The sequence below is a fragment of the Balaenoptera musculus genome, chromosome 19 (assembly GCF_009873245.2).
Source record: "Balaenoptera musculus isolate JJ_BM4_2016_0621 chromosome 19, mBalMus1.pri.v3, whole genome shotgun sequence".
NCBI classification, from domain to species: Eukaryota; Metazoa; Chordata; class Mammalia; order Artiodactyla; family Balaenopteridae; genus Balaenoptera; species Balaenoptera musculus.
The window spans coordinates 17,747,301-17,767,811 of record NC_045803.1 but is presented as its reverse complement, the minus strand read 5'-3'; the positions used below and the strand labels follow the sequence as shown (position 1 = coordinate 17,767,811).

General features: G+C 46.6%; 2 protein-coding genes across 3 annotated transcripts in view; one reads left to right on the top strand and one right to left on the bottom strand.

Moving 5' to 3' along the window:
* Window positions 1-6,595: 6,595 nt before the first annotated feature.
* The window catches only part of LOC118884682 (major allergen I polypeptide chain 1-like), a 91,006-nt gene continuing 77,090 nt past the window's right edge, over window positions 6,596-20,511 (bottom strand). The window contains exons 4-5 of the mRNA XM_036832437.1: window positions 7,637-7,798; window positions 6,596-6,670 (exon numbers count right to left, since the gene is read on the bottom strand). Of these exons, the coding sequence (XP_036688332.1) occupies window positions 6,666-6,670; window positions 7,637-7,798 (167 nt within the window). The 3' untranslated portion in view covers window positions 6,596-6,665. The remainder of the gene's footprint in view (window positions 6,671-7,636; window positions 7,799-20,511) is intronic.
* Window positions 19,850-20,511, top strand: part of ZNF181 (zinc finger protein 181) — an 86,960-nt gene continuing 86,298 nt past the window's right edge. Inside the window, exon 1 of one of the 2 annotated variants that reach the window (XM_036832430.1) lies at window positions 19,850-19,992. The gene's annotated coding sequence lies outside the window, so the exon portion shown is untranslated. The remainder of the gene's footprint in view (window positions 19,993-20,511) is intronic. The other variant, XM_036832433.1, reaches the window with a different exon arrangement.

Below are 20,511 nucleotides of genomic sequence, written 5' to 3'. Positions count from 1 at the left end.
GAGGGCTTTCTCTAGTTGTGGCAAGCGGGGGCCACTCTTCATCGCGGTGCGCGGGCCTCTCACTATCGTGGCCTCTCCCGTTGCGGAGCACAGGCTCCAGACGCGCAGGCTCAGTAGCTGTGGCGCACGGGCCTAGTCGCTCCGCGGCATGTAGGATCCTCCCAGACCAGGGCTCGAACCCGTGTTCCCTGCACCGGCAGGCAGACTCTCAACCACTGTGCCACCAGGGAAGCCCTCTAATTGTATTTTTAAACCTTGCTATATTTAATTAAATTTTGTTGTTTAAGTAGCTTTATTGAAGTGTAATTGACATACAGGAAGTACATATATTTAAAGAGTACAATTTGTAAATTTTGACAGTTGTGGAAACTGGAAAAACCACCATGATCAAGATCCATTACTTCTTTTTTTTTTTTTTTTAAGCGAGATTTTTTTTTTAAAGGTATATTTATTTATTTATGGCTGTGTTGGGTCTTCGTTTCTGTGTGAGGGCTTTATCTAGTTGCGGCAAGCGGGGGCCACTCTTCATCACGGTGCGCGGGCCTCTCACTATCGTGGCCTCTCTTGTTGCGGAGCACAGGCTCCAGACGTGCAGGCTCAGTAATTGTGGCTCGTGGGCCTAGTTGCTCCACGGCACGTGGGATCCTCCCAGACCAGGGCTCAAACCCGTGTCCCCTGCATTGGCAGGCAGATTCTCAACCACTGCGCCACCAGGGAAGCCCTGTTTGTTTTTTTAATACTGAGCAGCATGAGCTGTTTCTATATTTTGGAGATTAATCCTTTGTCCATTGATTCATTTGCGAATATTTTCTCCCATTCTGAGGGTTGTCTTTTTGTCTTGTTTGTAGTTTCCTTTGATTTGCAAAAGCTTTTAAGTTTCATTAGGTCCCGTTTGTTTATTTTTGTTTTTATTTCCGTTACTCTAGGAGGTGGATCAAAAAAGATCTTGCTGTGATTTATGTCAAAGAGTGTTTTTCCTATGTTTTCCTCTAAGAGTTTTATAGTGTCTGGTCTTACAGTTAGGTCTTTAATTCATTTGGAGTTTATTTTTGTGTATGGTGTTAGGAAGTGTTCTAATTTCATTCTTTTACATGTAGCTGTCCAGTTTTCCCAGCACTACTTATTGAAGAAGCTGTCTTTTCTCCATTGTATGTTCTTGCCTCCTTTGTCATAAATTAGGTGACCATATGTGCGTGGGTTTAACTCTGGGCTTTCTATTCTGTTCCATTGATCTATATTTCTGTTTTTGTGCCAGTACCATACTGTCTTGATTACTGTAGCTTTGTCGTATAGTCTGAAGTCAAGGAGCCTGATTCCTCCAGCTCCGTTCTTTTCCCTCAAGACTGCTTTGGCTATTCGGGGTCTTTTGTGTCTCCATACAAATTTTAAGATTTTTTTTTCTAGTTCTGTAAAAAATGCCATTGGTAATTTGGTAGGGATTGCATTGAATCTGTAGATTGCTTTGGGTAGTTTAGTTATTTTCACAATATTGATTCTTCCAATCGAAGAACATGGTATATCTCTCCATCTGTTTGTATTATCTTTAATTTCTTTCATCAGTGTCTTATAGTTTTCTGCATACAGGTCTTTTGTCTCCCTCGGTAGGTTTATTCCTAGGTATTTTATTCTTTTTGTTGCAATGGTAAATGGGAGTGTTTCCTTAATTTCTCTTTCAGATTTTTCATCATTAGTGTATAGGAATGCAAGAGATTTCTGTGCATTAATTTTGTATCCTGCCACTTTACCAAATTCATTGATTAGCTCTAGTAGTTTTCTGGTGGCATCTTTAGGATTCTCTATGTGTAGTATCATGTCATCTGCAAACAGTGACAGTTTTACTTCTTCTTTTCCAATTTGTATTCCTTTTATTTCTTTTTCTTCTCTGATTGCCGTGGCTAGGACTTCCAAAACTATGTTGAATAAGAGTGGTGAGAGTGGACATCCTTGTCTTGTTCCTGATCTTAGAGGAAATGCTTTCAGTTTTTCCCCATTGAGAATGATGTTTGCTGTGGGTTTGTCGTATATGGCCTTTATTATGTTGAATTACATTCCCTCTATACCCACTTTCTGGAGTGTTTTTATAATAAATGGGTGTTGAATTTTGTCAAAAGCTTTTTCTGCATCTATTGAGATGATCATATGGTTTTTATTCTTCAGTTTGTTAATATGGTGTATCACATTGATTGATTTGCGTATATTGAAGAATCCTTGCATCCCTGGGATAAATCCCACTTGATCGTGGTGTATGATCCTTTTAATGTGTTGTTGGATTCTGTTTGCTAGTATTTTGTTGAGGATTTTTGCATCTATATTCATCAGTGATATTGGTCTGTAATTTTCTTTTTTTGTAGTATCTTTGTCTGGTTTTGGTATCAGGGTGATGGTGGCCTCATAGAATGAGTTTGGGAGTGTTCCTTCCTCTGCAATTTTTTGGAAGAGTTTGAGAAGGATGGGTGTTAGCTCCTCTGTAAATGTTTGATAGAATTCACCTGTGAAGCCATCTGGTCCTGGACTTTTGTTTGTTGAAAGATCTTTAATCACAGTTTCAATTTCATTACTTGCAACTGGTCTGTTCACATTTTCTATTTCTTCCTGGTTCAGTCTTGGAAGGTTATACCTTTCTAAGAATTTGTCCATTTCTCCCAGATGGTCCATTTTATTGGCATAGAGTTGCTTGTAGTGGTCTTTTATGATGCTTTGTATTTCTGCAGTGTCCGTTGTAACTCCTTTTTCATTTCTAATTTTATTGATTTGAGTCCTCTCCCTCTTTTTCTTGATGAGTCTGGCTAATGGTTTATCAATTTTGTTTATCTTCTCAAAGAATCAGCTTTTAGTTTTATTGATCTTTGCGACTGTTTTCTTTGTTTCTATTTCATTTATTTCTGCTCTGATCTTTATGATTTCTTTCCTTCTACTAACTTTGGGTTTTGTTTGTTCTTCTTTCTCTAGTTGCTTTAGGTGTAAGGTTAGATTGTTTATTTGAGATTTTTCTTGTTTCTTGAGGTGAGATTGAATTGCTATAAACTTCCCTCGTAGAATTGCTTTTGCTGTGTCCCATAGGTTTTGGGTCATTGTGCTTTTGTTGTCATTTGCTTCTATGTATTTTTTAAATTTCTACTTTGATTTCTTCAGTGATCTCTTGGTTATTTAGTAGTGCAGTGTTTAGCCTCCATGCATTTGTATTTTTTACACTTTTTTCCTGTAATTTATTTCTAATCTCATAGTGTGGTGGTCGGAAATGATGCTTGATATGATTTCAATTTTCTTAAATTTACCGAGGCTTGATTTGTGACCCAAGATGTGATCTCTCCTGGAGAATGTTCCATGTGCACTTGAGAAGAAAGTGTAATCTCTTGTTTTTAGATGGAATGTCCTATAAATATCAATTAAATCCATCTGGTCTATTGTGTCACTTAAAGCTTGTGTTTCCTTATTAATTTTCTGTTTGGATGATCTGTCCGTTGGTGTAAGTGAGGTGTTAAAGTCCCCCACTATTATTGTGTTACTGTCGATTTTCTCTTTTTAACAGCTCTTAGCAGTTGCCTTATGTATTGAGGTGCTCCTATGTTGGGCGTATATATTTTTATAATTGTTATATCTTCTCCTTGGATTGATCCCTTGATCATTATGTAGTGTCCTTCCTTGTCTCTTGTAACATTCTTTATTGTAAAGTCTATTTTATCTGATACGAGTATTGCTACTCCAGCTTTCTTTTGATTTCCATTTGCATGGAATATCTTTTTCCATCCCTTCACTTTCAGTCTGTATGTGTCCCTAGGTCTGAAGTGGGTCTCTTGTAGACAGCATATATATGGGTCTTGTTTTGGTATCCATTCAGCAAGCCTGTGTCTTTTGGTTGGAGCATTTAATCCATTCATGTTTAAGATAATTATCGATATATATGTTCCTATTACCATTTTCTTAATTTTTATGGGTTTGTTTTCATAGGTCCTTTTCTTCTGTTGTGTTTCCCACCTAGAGAAGTTCCTTTAGCATTTGTTGTAGAGCTGGTTTGGTGGTGCTGAATTCTCTTAGCTTTTGCTTGTCTGTAAAGCTTTTGATTTCTCCATCGAATCTGAATGAGATCCTTGCCGGGTAGAGTAATCTTGGTTGTAGGTTCTTCCCTTGCATCATTTCAAATATGTCATGCCACTCCCTTCTGGCTTGTAGAGTTTCTGCTGAGAAATCAGCTGTTAACCTTATGGGAGTTCCCTTGTATGTTATTTGTCGTTTTTCCCTTGTTGCTTTCAATAATTTTTCTTTGTCTTTAATTTTTGTCAATTTGATAACCGTGTGCCTCAGTGTGTTTCTCCTTGGGTTTATCCTGCCTGGGACTCTCTGCGCTTCCTGGACTTGGGTGGCTATTTCCTTTCCCATGTTAGTGAAATTTTCGACTATAATCTCTTCAAATATTTTCTCGGGTCCTTTCCCTGTCTCTTCTCCTTCTGAGACCCCTATAATGCGAATGTTGTTGCGTTTAATGTTGTCCCAGAGGTCTCTTAGGCTGTCTTCTGCTATTGATTCCTTCTAGTGTATTTTTCATTTCAGTTATTTTATTGTTCATCTCTGTTTGTTTGTTCTTTAATTCTCGTAGGTCTTTGTTAAACATTTCTTGCATCTTCTCGATCTTTGCCTCCATTCTTTTTCCGAGGTCCTGGATCATCTTCACTATCATTATTCTGAATTCTTTTTCTGGAAGGTTGCCTATCTCCACTTCATTTAGTTGTTTTTCTGGGGTTTTATCTTTTTTTTTTTTTTTTTAAAGAAATTCACGTTCTTTTATTTATTTATTTATTTATTTATGACTGTGTTGGGTCTTTGTTTCTGTGCGAGGGCTTTCTCTAGTTGTGGCAAGTGGGGACCACTCTTCATCGCGGTGTGCGGGCCTCTCACCATCGTGGCCTCTCTTGTTGCGGAGCACAGGCTCCAGACGCGCAGGCTCAGTAATTGTGGCTCACGGGCCCAGTTGCTCCGTGGCATGTGGGATCTTCCCAGACCAGGGCTCGAACCCGTGTCCCCTGCATTGGCAGGCAGATTCTCAACCACTGCGCCACCAGGGAAGCCCTCTGGGGTTTTATCTTGTTCCTTCATCTGGTACATAGCCCTCTGCCTTTTCATCTTGTCTGTCTTTCTGTGAATGTTGTTTTTGTCCCACAGACTGCAGGATTGTAGTTCTTCTTGCTTCTGCTGCCTGCCCTCTAGTGGATGAGGCTATCTAAGAGGCTTGTGCAAGTTTCCTGATGGGAGGGACTGGTGGTGGGTAGAGTTGGGTGTTGCTCTGGTGGGCAGAGCTCAGTAAAACTTTAATCTGCTTGTCTGCTGATGGGTGGGGCTGGGTTCCCTCCCTGTTGGTTGTTTGGCCTGAGGTGACCCAACACTGGAGCCTACTCGGGCTCTTTGTTGGGGCTAATGGTGGACTCTGGGAGGGCTTACACCAAGGAGTACTTCCCAGAACTTCTGCTGCCAGTGTCCTTGTCCTCATGGTGAGCCACAACCACCCCCCGCCTCTGCAGGACACCCTCCAACACTAGCAGGTAGGTCTGGTTCGGTCTCCTATGGGATCACTGCCCCTTGCCCCGGGTCCCGATGCGTACACTACTTTGTGTGTGCCCTCCAAGAGTCTCTGTTTCCCCCAGTCCTGTCGAATTCCTGCAATCAAATCCTGCTAGCCTTCAAAGTCTGATTTTCTAGGAATTCCTCCTCCTGTTGCTGGACCCCCAGGTTGGGAAGCCTGACATGGGGCTCAGAACCTTCACTTCAGTGGGTGGACTTCTGTGGTATAAGTGTTCTCCAGTTTGTGAGTCACCCACCCAGCAGTTATGGGTTTTGATTTTATTGTGATTGTGCCCCTCCTACCATCTCATTGTGGATTCTCCTTTGTCTTTGGATGTGGGGAATCTTTTCTGGTGAGTTCCAGTGTCTTCCTGTTGATGATTGTTCAGCAGTTAGTTTTGATTCTGGTGCTCTCGCAAGAGGGAGTGAGAGCACGTCCTTCTACTCCGCCATCTTGAACCAATTAGCTCACCCATTATTTTACTTTGGCCTCACCACAGCCTTGGAGATTGGAGGTATTTCAATTTTGTAAGTGGGAACCAGAGGCCCAAAGGAGGCCTGTAATATGTGCACAGTCACACAGTGAGTTAGCCAACCTCATCTCCCCAGCAGTGGACGGGTGAGGGAAGCTATGTCATCTTTGGCAAACGTTTTATCCCCTCTGAGCCTCAGTTCCTTCCCTTGTAAGACTAGGATGATTACTCCTATCCCTCAAGGTTGCTGGGAGGCTCGAATTTGTTCGATAGTGCACGTGACCTGTGGGTCCTGGTCACAGAAATGATCAGACACTCTGGCTGATGTAATTATCATTACCCCTCCCCCTCCCATTGAATTTGTGGAGGAGCAACATCTGACAGCATTAAAATCCAGCTGCAGTTGGAAGGCACTCTGATGGTCTCCACTGTGGGCACATCCTCCCTCTCCCCCAACTCCAAAGCCCAATCTCCAGTGAGTAAGCACTCTCCTGTGAACTGCAAGGATTTTATTGCTGGAATCCTCTAATCAGACACCTGGACATGGCAGGCTGCTGACACTACTCAGTGATCAGGCAAGTGGCTTCCTTGGGGTTCCTGGCAGGGACAGCTCCATCAACACAAAGGACTTGAGTATATTTATCCTGCAAAGAGAAGGTCAGGAAACCTGGTGAGGCCTCTGGGGTCCCGGAGACATCAAGCTGCACTGAACACTGGGGAGAGGGCTGCAGGCTTATTTGGAGGGTAGCCTCTGGATCTGAGCAGGTAAAGGTGGATGCCTCCCAATGAAGCTTCCTCCAGTGGAACAGAGAAGAGGGGTCTCCCTGGTGGGTTGAGGGCAGTCTGGGATAGAGTGGGGGAGGCTGCTGAGGACCACCTGGCAGGGCTCCACAGTGGCCCCTGGGAGTCTCCAGGGATGAGCTGACCCCCGTCTGTTTCCCCCCTCTGCCCCTTGGACACCTGCAGCTGAAGCAGTGGCTTGTTCCCACCACCTCTTGGGGCAACAGAGGGAGGATTCACTCTGGTCCTCCACTCTGGGCATCCCAGGCCTGGGGAAGGCAGGAGTGGAGCTTTTGGACTCAGCCTCCTCTTATGGCATTTGAGGCACAGAATGGCCCTTTGGGGTGCAGGGAACAAGGGCAATGTGGGTTTTAGGTGGGATGGAGTAGGGGACTTGAGGCACTAAGGGAAAGGAACTGACGTTTGGAGAAGGCAAGGACTCAGTGTTAATGGTTTGCAGAAGATGCAGGTCATGGGCTGGAGAGGCTGCCATCAGGGAGGCCAGTGCTGAGGGCCTGACACCAAAGCCAGGTGGTGCCACAGAGACAGGAAGGCCTAGTCAGGGCCAGCTCAAGAGCTCCAGGGCTGGACTGAGTCTTCCTACCCGAGCCTCTCCCGTGCTGTGCGCGTCTGCCGCATCCTCTCTACCTCCTCATTCATGAGGCTCTTTCTCCTCCCAGGTTCCCAGGGAAGGGCCCTGGTGGAGAGGAAATGAGCTCCCCCACCTCGCACTGCCCTGAGCAGACCCCCCTCACCTGCCCCAAGACAGGTGCCAGAGGCACAGACACGCACAGCCGGACCCACCAGAACACCGAGAGTGTTTTGCCTACCCTCCTCTGTCAACTTCCGGTCAGCGCAGCTCTTCAGTTGACTGGCAGTGTCCAGTACCAAAGGGTCTGTTTCATACTGTCTCACATTTGCCATATAGTCCTCAGGGGTTCCCGCCACGAACAGGCTAAGAGTCTCCTTCAAGGCAGGGCAAATGTCGCAATCTGAAACACAAAGATAAGGTGACCCTCCCTGGAAAGGCACCCATCAGAGCACACTCTTCCCTTCCCCCTCCCGACATGCTCAGTGCTGCCCTGGGAAGGTGTCAGAACGCTTGGGGAACCCGTGTCCCAGCCACTCACTTCCGCCCGAGATCGGGAGCAAGGCAGTGCAGAGCATCAGGAGAGCTCCAGCCCGCATCATGGGGCAGGTGGCAGGTGATCCCACCCACCTGGACCCCCTTTATACCTGCCCTGGGCCCCACAGCGGGGCCCAAGCTTGTCTGACACTTCTTTTTCCAGGAGGTACTGCCAGGCCTCTCCCAGGCCACAGCTTGGAGTTGCCCGGGGCTGCACAGGGAGGGGCTGTGTGTGACAGCAAGATGCTGGTCCTTCGGTCCACAGAGCGCACTGGCTCAGCCTCCCTCCCATCTGGGGGCTCTGTGGGAGGGTCAGCTGACACGGGAAGCTGAACAACTGAAAATCCCCAGGTTGACCAGAAAAGGGGCAGAAATGGTCCCAAATCAGGCCTCCTGAATGATGGCCCATGGCAGCCTGTCACAACTGCATGTGACTTTGAAAACAGTCTGGTCTTGATGTTATGGGTTTTTCAGGAAGCTCAGTGCTTACAAATGGTCTCACAGGTAGTAAGTGCCAGGAAGGCCAGGGCACAAGTCCTGAACCCTTGGTCAGGCTCTCTGGTGGCTCCTTCCCTGCCCTGCTTTCATCACAGTGTCCTTGATCTTGTCAGTGGCCTCTGTTGAGCCACTCTCCCGAATTTGTTTCTGGAGCCCCGAAACCTCCCCTACATGATGGCCCAGAAGTTCTAGTTTTCTTGTTGATCAAGTCCTGCCACCTGGTGACTTTGACAGTGTTACCAAACTCAGGCCTGGCTGCTCACCGCTTGAAAGCCAATACTCGAGAGGTTGGAAAGGAAAGTTTGCTTTATTCCAGAGGCCAGCAATCAGGGGAGAGGACAGATTCCTGTCCAAAGGGCAACTCCTAACTGCCGATCAAGGCGCAAGAGCTTTTAAGTGGGGTTTAAGGGGTGTATAGGCGAGGGAGGGGGCAGAGTAGCACAGTCAGGTCTGACAGTCATCTTGAAATTGGCAATGCAGTGGTCTGATCACCATCATCTTGATTGTTTTAAGTACAGTTAATCTTCAGTTCCAGGATCAGTTTGTTCCCATTTCCTTGAGGCCTGTTCTCAGAATTGTGTGAAATGGGGCAGCTTGTGTCGTGGCTACCATCTGGTCATCATGTACTCATCTTCCTCCACCTGGTGGGGCTTTAGTATCTGCAGAACAGCTCAAAGGATATGGTTCTGAATATTATCTATAGCCCCTGAGGAGTAACTTGAGGACTAGACTTTGTTTAATGACTAAACGATTATTTTGTCTTGTGTAGAGGCTTAGAGTTTAAAGTATAACTAAGTTCTAAGGCCATGGGGGTGGTTACAACAGCACCTCAATCTACACAGGAATATTTTCCCCAACCTGCTTCTTCTCTTGAGTGTCTCTGTACTGTTCCCCCCATCACCTCTCCAGAGCTCTGACTTCAGGAAAAGCCAAGCCCCTTCTAGGCCCACAGTCCCTGGGCCATTCGCACAACCAGTCCCGCACCCCCGCTGCCTCTGTGAACTTATCCCTGCCTTTCTTTCCTCCCTCAGTGACCTCCTTTCTGCTTCTTAACCAGCCCGAGTATGCTCCTGTAGCAGGGCTTTTGCATGTGCTGCCCTCCCTGCCTGGAATGCTCTTCCTCCCAGTGGCTGCATGCTTCGTTGCCTCATTTCTCAGGTCTGTTCAAATATCACACGTCAGAGAAATTTCTCCATACTCTTTTTTTAAAAAATACGTTTATTTATTTATTTATTTATTTTTGGTTGCGTTGGGTCTTTGTTGCTGTGCGCGGGCCTTCTCTAGTTGAGGTGAGCGGGGGCTACTCTTTGTTGCGGTGCACGGGCTCTAGGCACGCAGGCTCAGTAGTTGTGGCTCGCGGGCTCTAGAGCACAGGCTCAGTAGTTGTGGCGCACGGGCTTAGTTGCTCCGTGGCATGTGGGATCTTCCCGGACTAGGGCTCAAACCCATGTCCCCTGCATTAGCAGGTGGATTCTTAACCACTGCGCCACCAGGGAAGTCCTCCCCATACTCTTGATCCCTTACATCAAAGGCGCTGGTCCCCTCCTTCCCCCCATGGCACTCTCTTTTTTCCCCCTACTTCATCTTCCTCCATAGCACTTTTGCCATTGGTTGATTGTCTTTCACTCCCTCTTAGATGCGTAAAGAGCTGCAGGAGAGCGAGAGCTTTGCTGTGTGTGCTGCTGCATCCCCAGGACTAGGACAGGGCCCAACACTCAGTGGGTGTTTCACAATGTTTGTTAGAATAATGGAAGGAATATTCCATTTCTCTGGAGTTGATAAACAAGAATATTTTTACTTCTATTTGCCGTAGATGTGCTTATGAATATTGCCTGGGATTAATTAAATTAGGTGAAGGTTTAAAATATTTTGATAAGTCAGAATTAAGTAACTTTTTGTTGGAGGCCCCTGGCTGGCCTTTTCTCTGAGTCACCTTTGGCAGAATAAGGTTTGCTGAAGCCCAGATTTGAAGTTGGGACACAAGTTGTGTGACCACAATCAGAACCTTATGCCAGATAGGATTCACATCTGGTAACTGCTCTTGGCAAGGAGGCACCAAGTATTGAGCTCCAGCTGTCAGCTGGTCTCTGTGGAGCCCTCCCTTGCCATGGCTACTGATGCCTGGGGGCCATACCTCTGAAGGTCACCCCATGAGGGGCTCAGGTGGCTGCAGATGTACCTCAGAGTTCCTGGGCAGGAACGTGAACACCATATGGCCCAGGCTGCACGTGCTTGCCCTTTGTCTGTGTGGGGCAGGACTTCAGTGTGGTGGGACACCTGGGCACGGGTCACAAGCCTCCTGTCCTTCAGAAGACACTGCCCTCCATCCCCTCCCCAGCTCTGTGAGATGAGGACGCCAGTAGCTTGGAGTGCTGAAGTAACACAGGTTGCTGCTATGGATCCAGCCCAGTGCCCTTCCGAGGATGCCACAAGACCATCTGAGACGTCCCTGGATGGTGGGGACATTTGGTGAGGTCAGGGCAAAGTGCTGAACAAGGTCAAGAGAGGAGTTGCAGCAGATGTAGCCCTTTCCTAATGCAAGCTTTTTTAAAATAAAATTTTAATTTGGGATAATTTTAGACTTATAGAAAAGTTGCAAAGATTTGTTGAAACTGAGAATCAACATTGGAACATTACTGATAACTAAACCCTACACTTTATTTGGATGTCACTAGGTTGTCCACTAATGTCCTCTTTGGGTTCCAGGATCCAATATACAACCTACACACACTGCATTCATTGTCTTGTCTCCCCAGTCTTCTCTGCTCTGTGGAGTGACTCATTCTTTCCTTGTCTGTCATGGCCTTGGCAGTCTTGAGGAGGACTGGCCAGGTATTGTAGAATGATCCCCAAGCTGAGTTTGTCTGCTGTTGTTCTCATAATGTAGACTGGGGTACAGACTTTGGGTTTTGAGAACACCACAGAAGTTAAGTGCCCTTCCCATCACCTTTCATCAGGGTATATATGGCAGCAGTATGTCTTACCACTGGGTATATCAGCCATGATTACTTGACTAATGTTGTGTTTGCCATGTTTCTGCACTATTTTCCCCTTCCCCTGCTGTTTTCTTTGGAAATGAGTTACTAAGTCTAGCCCACTCTCAGGGAGGTCAGGGCAGTAAGTTCCCCCTCCTGGAGGGGATAATCTACATATATGATTCGGGATGTTTCTGTAGGGAATGTTTGTCTCTTCTCCCCCATTTATTTATTTAATCATTTATTTATATCAGTATGGACTCACACATATTACTTTATACTTTAGGTTATCATCTAATATTCTGTTATTTATTTTGTTGGTCAAACTGTTTCCAATTTGGACATTGGAAGCTTTCTCAGGCTTCCTTCTGCTAGAGTTTTCAAGGACCATCTCATCTTGTTTGCACCAACAAACTGCTTTCCTAGAGTGGAAAGTTGAACTTGACTCTTGAGAGAGTTTTCAGCATGTGGAGGGGCACCTCTGGTGGACCCAGCACTCTGGGCCTTAGGACTCCCATCCACAGTGGCCTGTAAGGCTGTGGGCCTCAGAGTCTCTGATGCAGGAGTCAAACCCCACAAACCCACAGCTGTTTACTGATGCTTCTGGATAGGCTATGCAGTCCAAGCACCTCTTGGGACCAGGTGCACTGATGGAGGAGGGCGAGACAGCCAGGAGAGGGGGCAAGGCTGGAGCCACTGGGAGTCAAGAGCGTGCCCAGGAACTTGCTCCCTTAAGGGTCTGAGAAAAGCTGGCAGCACGATCAAAAATGACAGAACTACCGGCCCCTAAGAAAACCCACGTGGCCACAAGTCCTGTGACTTCCCTGGTAGGGAGTGATTCAGAGCCCAAGGCTGGTGTCCGCCAGTCCTCGGGGCCCAGTCCAGAGACTGCAGCAGTTAAGATATTTAGGGGGCTTTGGTAAGGTCCAGCTCCTCATTCTTATCTCCAGGACTTAACCTTGGGGAAAAGGTAAGGATGCTGGATGACTCCCTGTAGTGGTGTAGACCTGTCCTTGACCCTCCTGTGCTTTCCTCTCCGCAGTTCGGGAGAGTACTGCCTTTGGAGCCCAGATAGGCTGGGGGGAAGGATGACCAGGAAAACAGGTGATGGCTGGGGCTGGGACAACAGAGCATTTGGCTCAGAATGGAGTCCCTTAGAAATGTCAGCTCCAGCTGTTCTTTGGCAAAGATACCACCACGTCTTCTCCAGGAGCTGTGCTCTCAGAGTAGGAAGGGCTTCCCACACTAAACACCCGCGAGGGCTGAGGGAGCCACCTACGCCAGGTGCCTGCCCACAGGCCTGTGGAGCTCCCGGGAGGGGTGTGGGCTGGGCTCAGGGAGCTAGTGGTTTATAAAGCAGCAGAAACCCTGCCCTGAGCAGAGCATCCCAACGCTGACACGATGAAGGGAACACTGCTTGTGCTGGCCTTGCTGGTGACCAGAGAGCTGACCTTTGAGACGGGTGAGGGTAGGAAGGAGGGTACAGATGGTCTTCCTGACCCTTGCCCCATGCCATCTCACTGCATCCTTCCATAGTCATCTCCAGGCAGCTTCTAGGGACAGATTTAGAGGGCAGCTGGCAGATCAGTGCCCAGGAGTCCTGCAGAAACCCCCTGAGGCTTTCGGTCTTTGAATGCAGGGGGAGGTCATTAGCTGTGCACACTATGAGGGATAGTTAGTTGGGGGTAGTGGTGCTTATTGGAAGGGAAGAAGCAGGCAGGCTGGTATGCCTGGGGGCAGTGGTCAAGGGCAGAGGGGTCGCCAGTCCTAGCCCCTCTAGCTGCTCCCTTCTGCTGGGAGTGCCTCATAGAGAATGTTTTCTGTCTGGGATATAACAGTCCTGGGAGAGGGTGGATCTCAGTGGGAGGTGAGTCTGGAAGCATTGGACATGTGAGTTACTATCAAGTGGTGGGGAAACGGGAGCCGCCTACCCCGGTGATTCCTTTGATGAAGTGTTTTCTGTCTGTGCTTTCAGCGGAAGCTTGCCCTATATTTTACGGAGTGGTTAGCACCGTGGTCCTCGGAAAGCAGGACACTGTTGGACCTAGCCCTCGAAACCGTCGGCACTACTGAACGGGAAAAAGCAGCCATAGAAAAAAATCCAGGATTGCTACAGTGAGCTGGGATTTCTGGACAAGCTCAAGCCTCTGAAACTCATGGTAATTTACTCTCCCCATCCGCCACCCTGACAACCACATGCAGCATATTGCAATATGCCACGTGGTAATAGACCGTGCAGTCATGGGTTATGTGAGAGACAAGAGCTATAAACAATGAAACACATAAACCTTTGCTCCACCCTACGGCACATATGATATGCAACCACAGGCCACCTGCACAGCGAGCCTCTTCTGCTACCGAATGTGTCCACAGCATGCCAATTAGCTCCCACACAGCAGCGGACTGATATCAACGCAACATACCAAGTGTGTTGACACGTGATTTTTTTCTTGGTGAGGGGAATTAGCATTGGAGGAGCAGAATTTTAATCTTTGTCAGGAAAGGAAGAATTCAGCTCACACGCACTAGGAGTCCTGTCAGAGCTCTTTTAGGAATATTGAAAATGACCCCCTGCCTTTAGACTCTTTTCCCAGGAAGGGACTCCCTTGGCTTTGTAAGGTTTCTGGCTTGTGGCCACTTCACTTCCTCTTGTGCCCACTTTGATGGCTATTCCTCTGGCTCAGAGCCCCACTTCCACCGACATTGTCTCAGTGCCTACAGGCCAGAATTCCACTCAGGTGTTTTGGGGCCTGAGGCTCCTGAGGCAGCTTCTAGCTTCATGCAGCTGCTCAGCTGCGCTAGTAATGTATCTCCTGAGGAAAGATCTTTCTTTCGTTGTTGTTCTTGTCATACCTCATACTACCAGATAGGTAGTCTGCCTTTTACCCTATTTTCCTCAAAATGTTGATACTGCATAGCGAGACGTTTTCCCATAAAGCAGAGTTTCTTGCACTAATATAAGCACACAGGGCACATGGGGTTGTTTACAACACCTGCATGCACCTGCATGACAGAAGGGGCTCAGGTGCAGGAGATGTGGCACAAACCCAGCCTCCGCTACCTTGCTCCTCCCTCAGGACCAGCCCCTGCTACGCCCTGCAGAACCCTTGTCATCTCCTCTCCTCCCTGGCATGGCTCGTTGCTCTGTCTCCATCCTGACACCTGTGCACAGGCGATTAGGGAGCCATCCTCCTCCTGGCCTGCCTGATGGCAGCCCCCTCTCCACTGGTGGGTCTGTGGGCCAGAGGTTCTTGCTGGGGATGCAGCTGAATCACTGAGGGTGAGGTGTGAGGTGATCCTGGGGAGACAGGGTCGCCCTGCTGTGGGCTCAGGTCCTGTCCCTCCTCATCCTACTCCCTCCCAGGGTTCCATCCTCCTCAGCGACGAATGTGTTAACTTTACAGTGTCCACGGCGATGGATGATATTCTAGGAGACATTTGTAAACTGCTCCCTTTGGGGAGATAATCTTTGCGAGTGATGCCTGGTCTACGCTTGGTCTTCCTGCCCTGTTCTCCTTATCAGCTGCAGCTAGAATCCAACACCTGTCCCCACCTGACTCTGATAAAATAACTGCCGCTTCGCTCAGTGTGCCCATCGTCTGCGTGCTGTGTGGGGAGGATGTGAGGCCCAGCAGGAGATCTTGAGAGATGGTGAGAAGTGACACATGTGGTCATTGAGAGCATGGGGACCGGAGTCAGAACCAGGGTAAGCCTAGGCTCTGTCCTTGGCAAGCTGTGGCACCATGGGCAAGTTTGCTGTAACTTTCTCAGGCCATTCTCTCATCTGCGAAATGGGGATTGTGTGTGAAGATTAAGCAAAATAACACATATCTAACCCCCGACTTCACCAGCCTGGAAAGAAAAGTGTTGTCCGGGGCCACAGATAGCATATCTCCCACTCTGGCCTTTATCACAGTTGCAGAGTTTCTAGTCCTTTAAATGTCCCTCCGGTTATTGGAGGGCGACTCAGGAGATGACCTGAGTAGGCTCATCACAAGTCCCCTCTTTTTCCCAGTGGCATTCGCCATTTTCTACTTCTTAGGTGGATGTCTTCTGAGGACCCTGACCTTTCTTCAGGGACACTTAGTACCACTGCTGTCCTTGGGTTCTGCCACTGGGACCAGGACCCCCATGAAGTCTTGGGCCAGGAGGAAGGGAGTGGATGGAAGAAGCTAACCCAGAGGCAGTGTTGTTGTCATGGAAAGAGCTCAGGCTCTGAAGTCTTAATTGCAGGATGTGCCACATGGGGCACGTGTCCCGAACCCTCCGAGCCTACTTCTAAAAGCATGAAGTGAGTAATTGCGTTACCAGTAGGAGACTTGTGAAGCTACAAAGAAGGGACTAGGTTTCACCTCTCTCTCCTAGGGTCTAGGGCAATGTCAGCTACAGTGAGCATGGCCCACAAAAAGAGTGGCATAACTGGTAAAATCTCTCTACTGTCTGGCCAGGTGAGCAAAATAAGGTCACATGCCAGGAGCTGAACTTGAGACTTGGGGCTAAGAGGCCAGGGCCTTGAGTCCTGGCTCTTCTTTGACCTGATGGCTGAACTTAAGCATTTAAATTCACCCGTTTGTCCATTCTACACCTTGATTTTACATCTGCCAAGTGCTGGATGCTCTGCTAGGCTTAGTATTAAGTGTTCAGGTCATCCTAAAAAGATGTAAAATTTTGTTGAAAAGTACAAAATAAAATTTGAACAGATAAAGAGCTAAATCATATCCTTGTATGAGATGAATTGACATTTTAGAAATGTCATCTGTTCCCAAACCCATCTAAATTAATCTTTGTTCGAATGAAGATTGACTTAATATTTGCCCCCCAAAATAAATGCTTGAAGTCAACCAAGGAAATTTTGAAAAGCAGGAGCTGTAAAGAGGATTGTTTTCACTGGGTAGTGCAACAGAAGTATAAGTCTCCAGCTAATAAATACTCTAGCTTTAGTGGAGGAATATTTAGGTGGTCATTGTGACAGAAGAGAAAACACATGGATAGAGTCAAACATAGTTTAAGATATAATAATAACAATTTATTGAATCATGAAGAAAGAATGGATTTTTAAAAAATGGCATTGAGGGGCTTCCCTGGTGGCGCAGTGGTTGAGAATCTGCCTGCCAATGCAGAGGACACGGGTTCGAGCCCTGGTCTGGGAAGATCCCACATGCCGCGGAGCAACTAGGCCCGTGAGCCACAATTACTGAGCCTGTGCGTCTGGAGCCTGTGCTCCGCAACAAGAGAGGCCGCGATAATGAGAGGCCCGCGCACCGCGATGAAGAGTGGCCCCCGCTTGCCGCAACTAGAGAAAGCCCTCGCATAGAAACGAAGACCCAACACAGCCATAAATAAATAAATAAATAAATAAATAAATAAATAAACCCAAAGTTAAAAAAAAAAAAAAGATGTAACACTCAAGATTTCAGCTTTAAAAAAAAAAAATGGCATTGAGAAAGATGGCCAAAGATTAAAACAATCGAGATGGATCTACCAAGCCTTTTCCTATGGATTTATGTGGATTAACGATTTAATTAACATTGCTCCAATAGTTAATTATTCATCAGTCACAACTGGTTTCTCTGTCTCTCTGTCTCTGTGTTTCTCTCTCTTTCAGTATGACATTCATGATATCATAAATACTTTGTCTCCTGGGGCAGAATATACAATGGAGAAAAGACAAACTCTTCAGCAAGTGGTGTTTGGAAAGCTGCACAGCCACATGTAAATCAGTGAATTTAGAACACATGCTCACACCATACCCAAAAATAAACTTAAAATGGCTTAAAGACTTAAACATAAGACATGACACCATAAAACTCCTAGACGAGAACATAGGCAAAACATCCTCTGACATAAATTGTACCAATCTTTTCTTAGGTCAGTCTCACTAGGCTATAGAAATAAAAGCAAAAATAAACAAATGGGACCTAATCAAACTTACAAGCTTTTCCACAGCAAAGGAAACCATAAACAAAATGTAAAGACAACCCACAGCATTGACATACATACACTACCAAATGTAAAATAGACAGCTAGTGGGAAGCAGCCACATAGCACAGGGAGATCAGCTCCGTGCTTTGTGACCACCTAGAGGGGTGGGATAGGGAGGGTGGGAGGGAGATGCAAGAGGGAGGAGATATGGGTATGTATGTGTATATATAGCTGATTCACTTTGTTATAAAGCAGAAACTAATATACCATTGTAAAGCAATTATACTCCAATAAAGATGTTAAAAAAAAAAATAAAGACAATCCATAGGCTGGGAGAAAATACTTGCAAACAATGTGACCAACAATGGCTTAATTTCCAAAACATACAAACAGCTCTTACAACGCAATAACAAAAAACCAAACAGCCCAATCAAAAAATGGGCAGAAGACTTAAATAGACATCTCTCCAAAGAAGACATACAGATGGCCAATAGGCACATGTAAAGATGCTCAACATTGCTAATTATTAAAGAAATGCAAGTCAAAACCACAATGAGGTACCACCTCACACTGGTCAAAATGGCTATCATTAAAAAGTCTACAAATAACAAATGCTGGAAAGTGTGTGGAGAAATGGGAACCCTCCTACACTGTTGGTGGAAATGTAAATTGGTGCAGCCACTATGGAAAATGTTATGGAGGTTCCTCAAAAAACTAAAAATAGAATTACCATATGATCTAACAATTCCACTCCTGGGCATATATCTGGACAAGACTATAATTCGAAAGTGTTCATAGCAGCACCATTTACAATAGCCAAGACATGGAAGCAACCTAAGTGTCCATCGACAGATGAATGGATAAAGTAGAAGTAGTATACATATATACACACAACGGAATACCACTCAGCCATTAAAAAGAATGAAATAATGCCATTTGCAGCAACATGGATGGAACTAGAGACTATCATGCTAAGTGAAGTAAGTCAGAAAGACAAAGACAAATACCATATGATACCATTTATTTTATTTTATTTATCAATTTTTAAAATTTACTATTTATTTATTTATTTTTGGCTGCATTGGGTCTCTGTTGCTGCCCGTGGACTTTCTCTAGTTGCGGTGAGCAGGGGCTACTCTTCGTTGTGGTGCACAGGCTTCTTATTGCAGTGGCTTCTCCTGTTGTGGAGCATGGTCTCTAGGCACGTGGGCTTCAGTAGTTGTGGCACATGGGCTCAGTAGTTGTAGTGCACGGGCTTAGTTGCTCCACGGCATGTGGGATCTTCCTGGACCAGGGATCAAATCCATGTCCCCTGCATTGGCAGGCGGATTCTTAACCACTGTGCCACCAGGGAAGTCCTATTTATATATGGAATCTTAAATATGACACAAATGAACTTATTCGCAAAACAGAAATAGACTCACAAGCATAGAGAACAGAACTGTGCTTGCCAAGGGGCAGGGGTGAGGGAGGAATCAATTTGGAGCTTGGGATTAGCAGATGCAAACTATTATATATAGACTGGATAAACAACAGGGTCCTACTGTATAGCACGGGAACTATATTCGACATCCTGTAATAGCCATAATGGAAAAGAATATGAAAAAGAATATATATATATATATATATATATACACACATATATATACACACACATATATATATAAACTGAATCACTTTGCTGTACACTAGAAACTAACACAACATTGTAAATCAACTATACTTCAATAAAAATAAATTAAAAACAAATAAACAAACCAAAAAACAAAACCTTTGTCTCCTAATCAGATGCTTGGAGATGGTCTTAGGACATTAGTGCAATTTTCCCAGGTTGCCGCCTCCTGAATAAAGCAATTTTTCCTTTTCCAGCAACTCTTATCTCGCCAGTATCGACCTTTCCAACAGTGAGCAGCTGAATTTGGGTAGGGTACTGGCTTCCTCCAGTTACACTCCTGGGTTGAACACAGTCACTGACTACATAGACAGGGATGTTTACTGTGGGAACGGCAGCAGAGCTCCATACTTGATCACCTGCTCAGTCACCCAACATCCCTCCCCCATTTTCCCCAATATGACCCTGTCTAGAGTTTTCCTCTCTTGTCACTGCCCAAATATACTGTAGCCCATAAAATCGACTTCAGCCCACATGTATTTGAAGAGAAATAAGATAGTATTTATTAGCTTCCAGATAATAGGTGGATGCACTGCGTATGGAAATGACAAGCTTTAGTGTGTCTTTTGATTTTGTAGCTTTGTGAAGCATAATACAATGTCTCTAATTATTTCTGTGATCGGTTGCAGAGTACACACCACGGAAATCTTTGTGCGTCCCTTTGAGAGGAGCGAGACCCCATCTCTTTATGGGAACTTCGGGGCACCACTTCCGAGAGCCTATTGCTGGGCATCTTGGCCTTTGCCGAGAGGTCTGGAGAGGGCGCCCCTAGCCAGCGTCCGCGTCTGGGTGAAAACTACATTACCCAGATGTCTCTGCGCTGCGCGTCTGCGGCGCTGGGCCAATGAAGGAGAGCGTCCGAGGAGAAGGACGCTCTCATACTTTGCGAAACCTGTCAAGGAGGGACTTCCGGCGTTCTCCCGGCGGCGGTCATTTTGGTGACCATGGGTCGGCCTGCTTGATCCGGTTCTGGAGCTCTTGGTCCGGCCCGAGGTAAAGTGAGCGGGAAGGGGCGAGAGAAGACGTTGTCTGCAGCTCATAGAGGCGGGTCTGTGGCTCGGAGAGGGCGCCGCCTGGGGTGACTCCGCCCGGGGGCTGGGGTAGGGGCTTGGCTGAGCCCGCGGCGCCCGGGCTTGGTCGCCCGACTCTCCCGGCTTCGCTCAGCCACCGGCTCTCTGGCGGCTGTGCTGAGGGACCCAGCAGAGGTTGATGCTCTGTGCCGCAGGCCTTCACCTGCCCAGACCCCCACCTCCGAATCCTAAAGCTTCGAATGAGGGGTGCCTGCTCGGGTCACTTCAGGTTGTCCCCTTTAAGACAGTGGAGCGTTCCTGGGTGGAGTCCCCATTTCTGACACCCAGTGTAATGAGTAGAGGACTTTTACATGCAGAGGGACCAACATGTGCAGAGCCATGGAGGTGCGATTGAGGAGCATTCGGGAAACCTGGGGCGAGTCTCCTTATGGAAACATTGTGAGCGGATGAGCCCTATGTGGAATGGTAGTTGCCTGAGCAG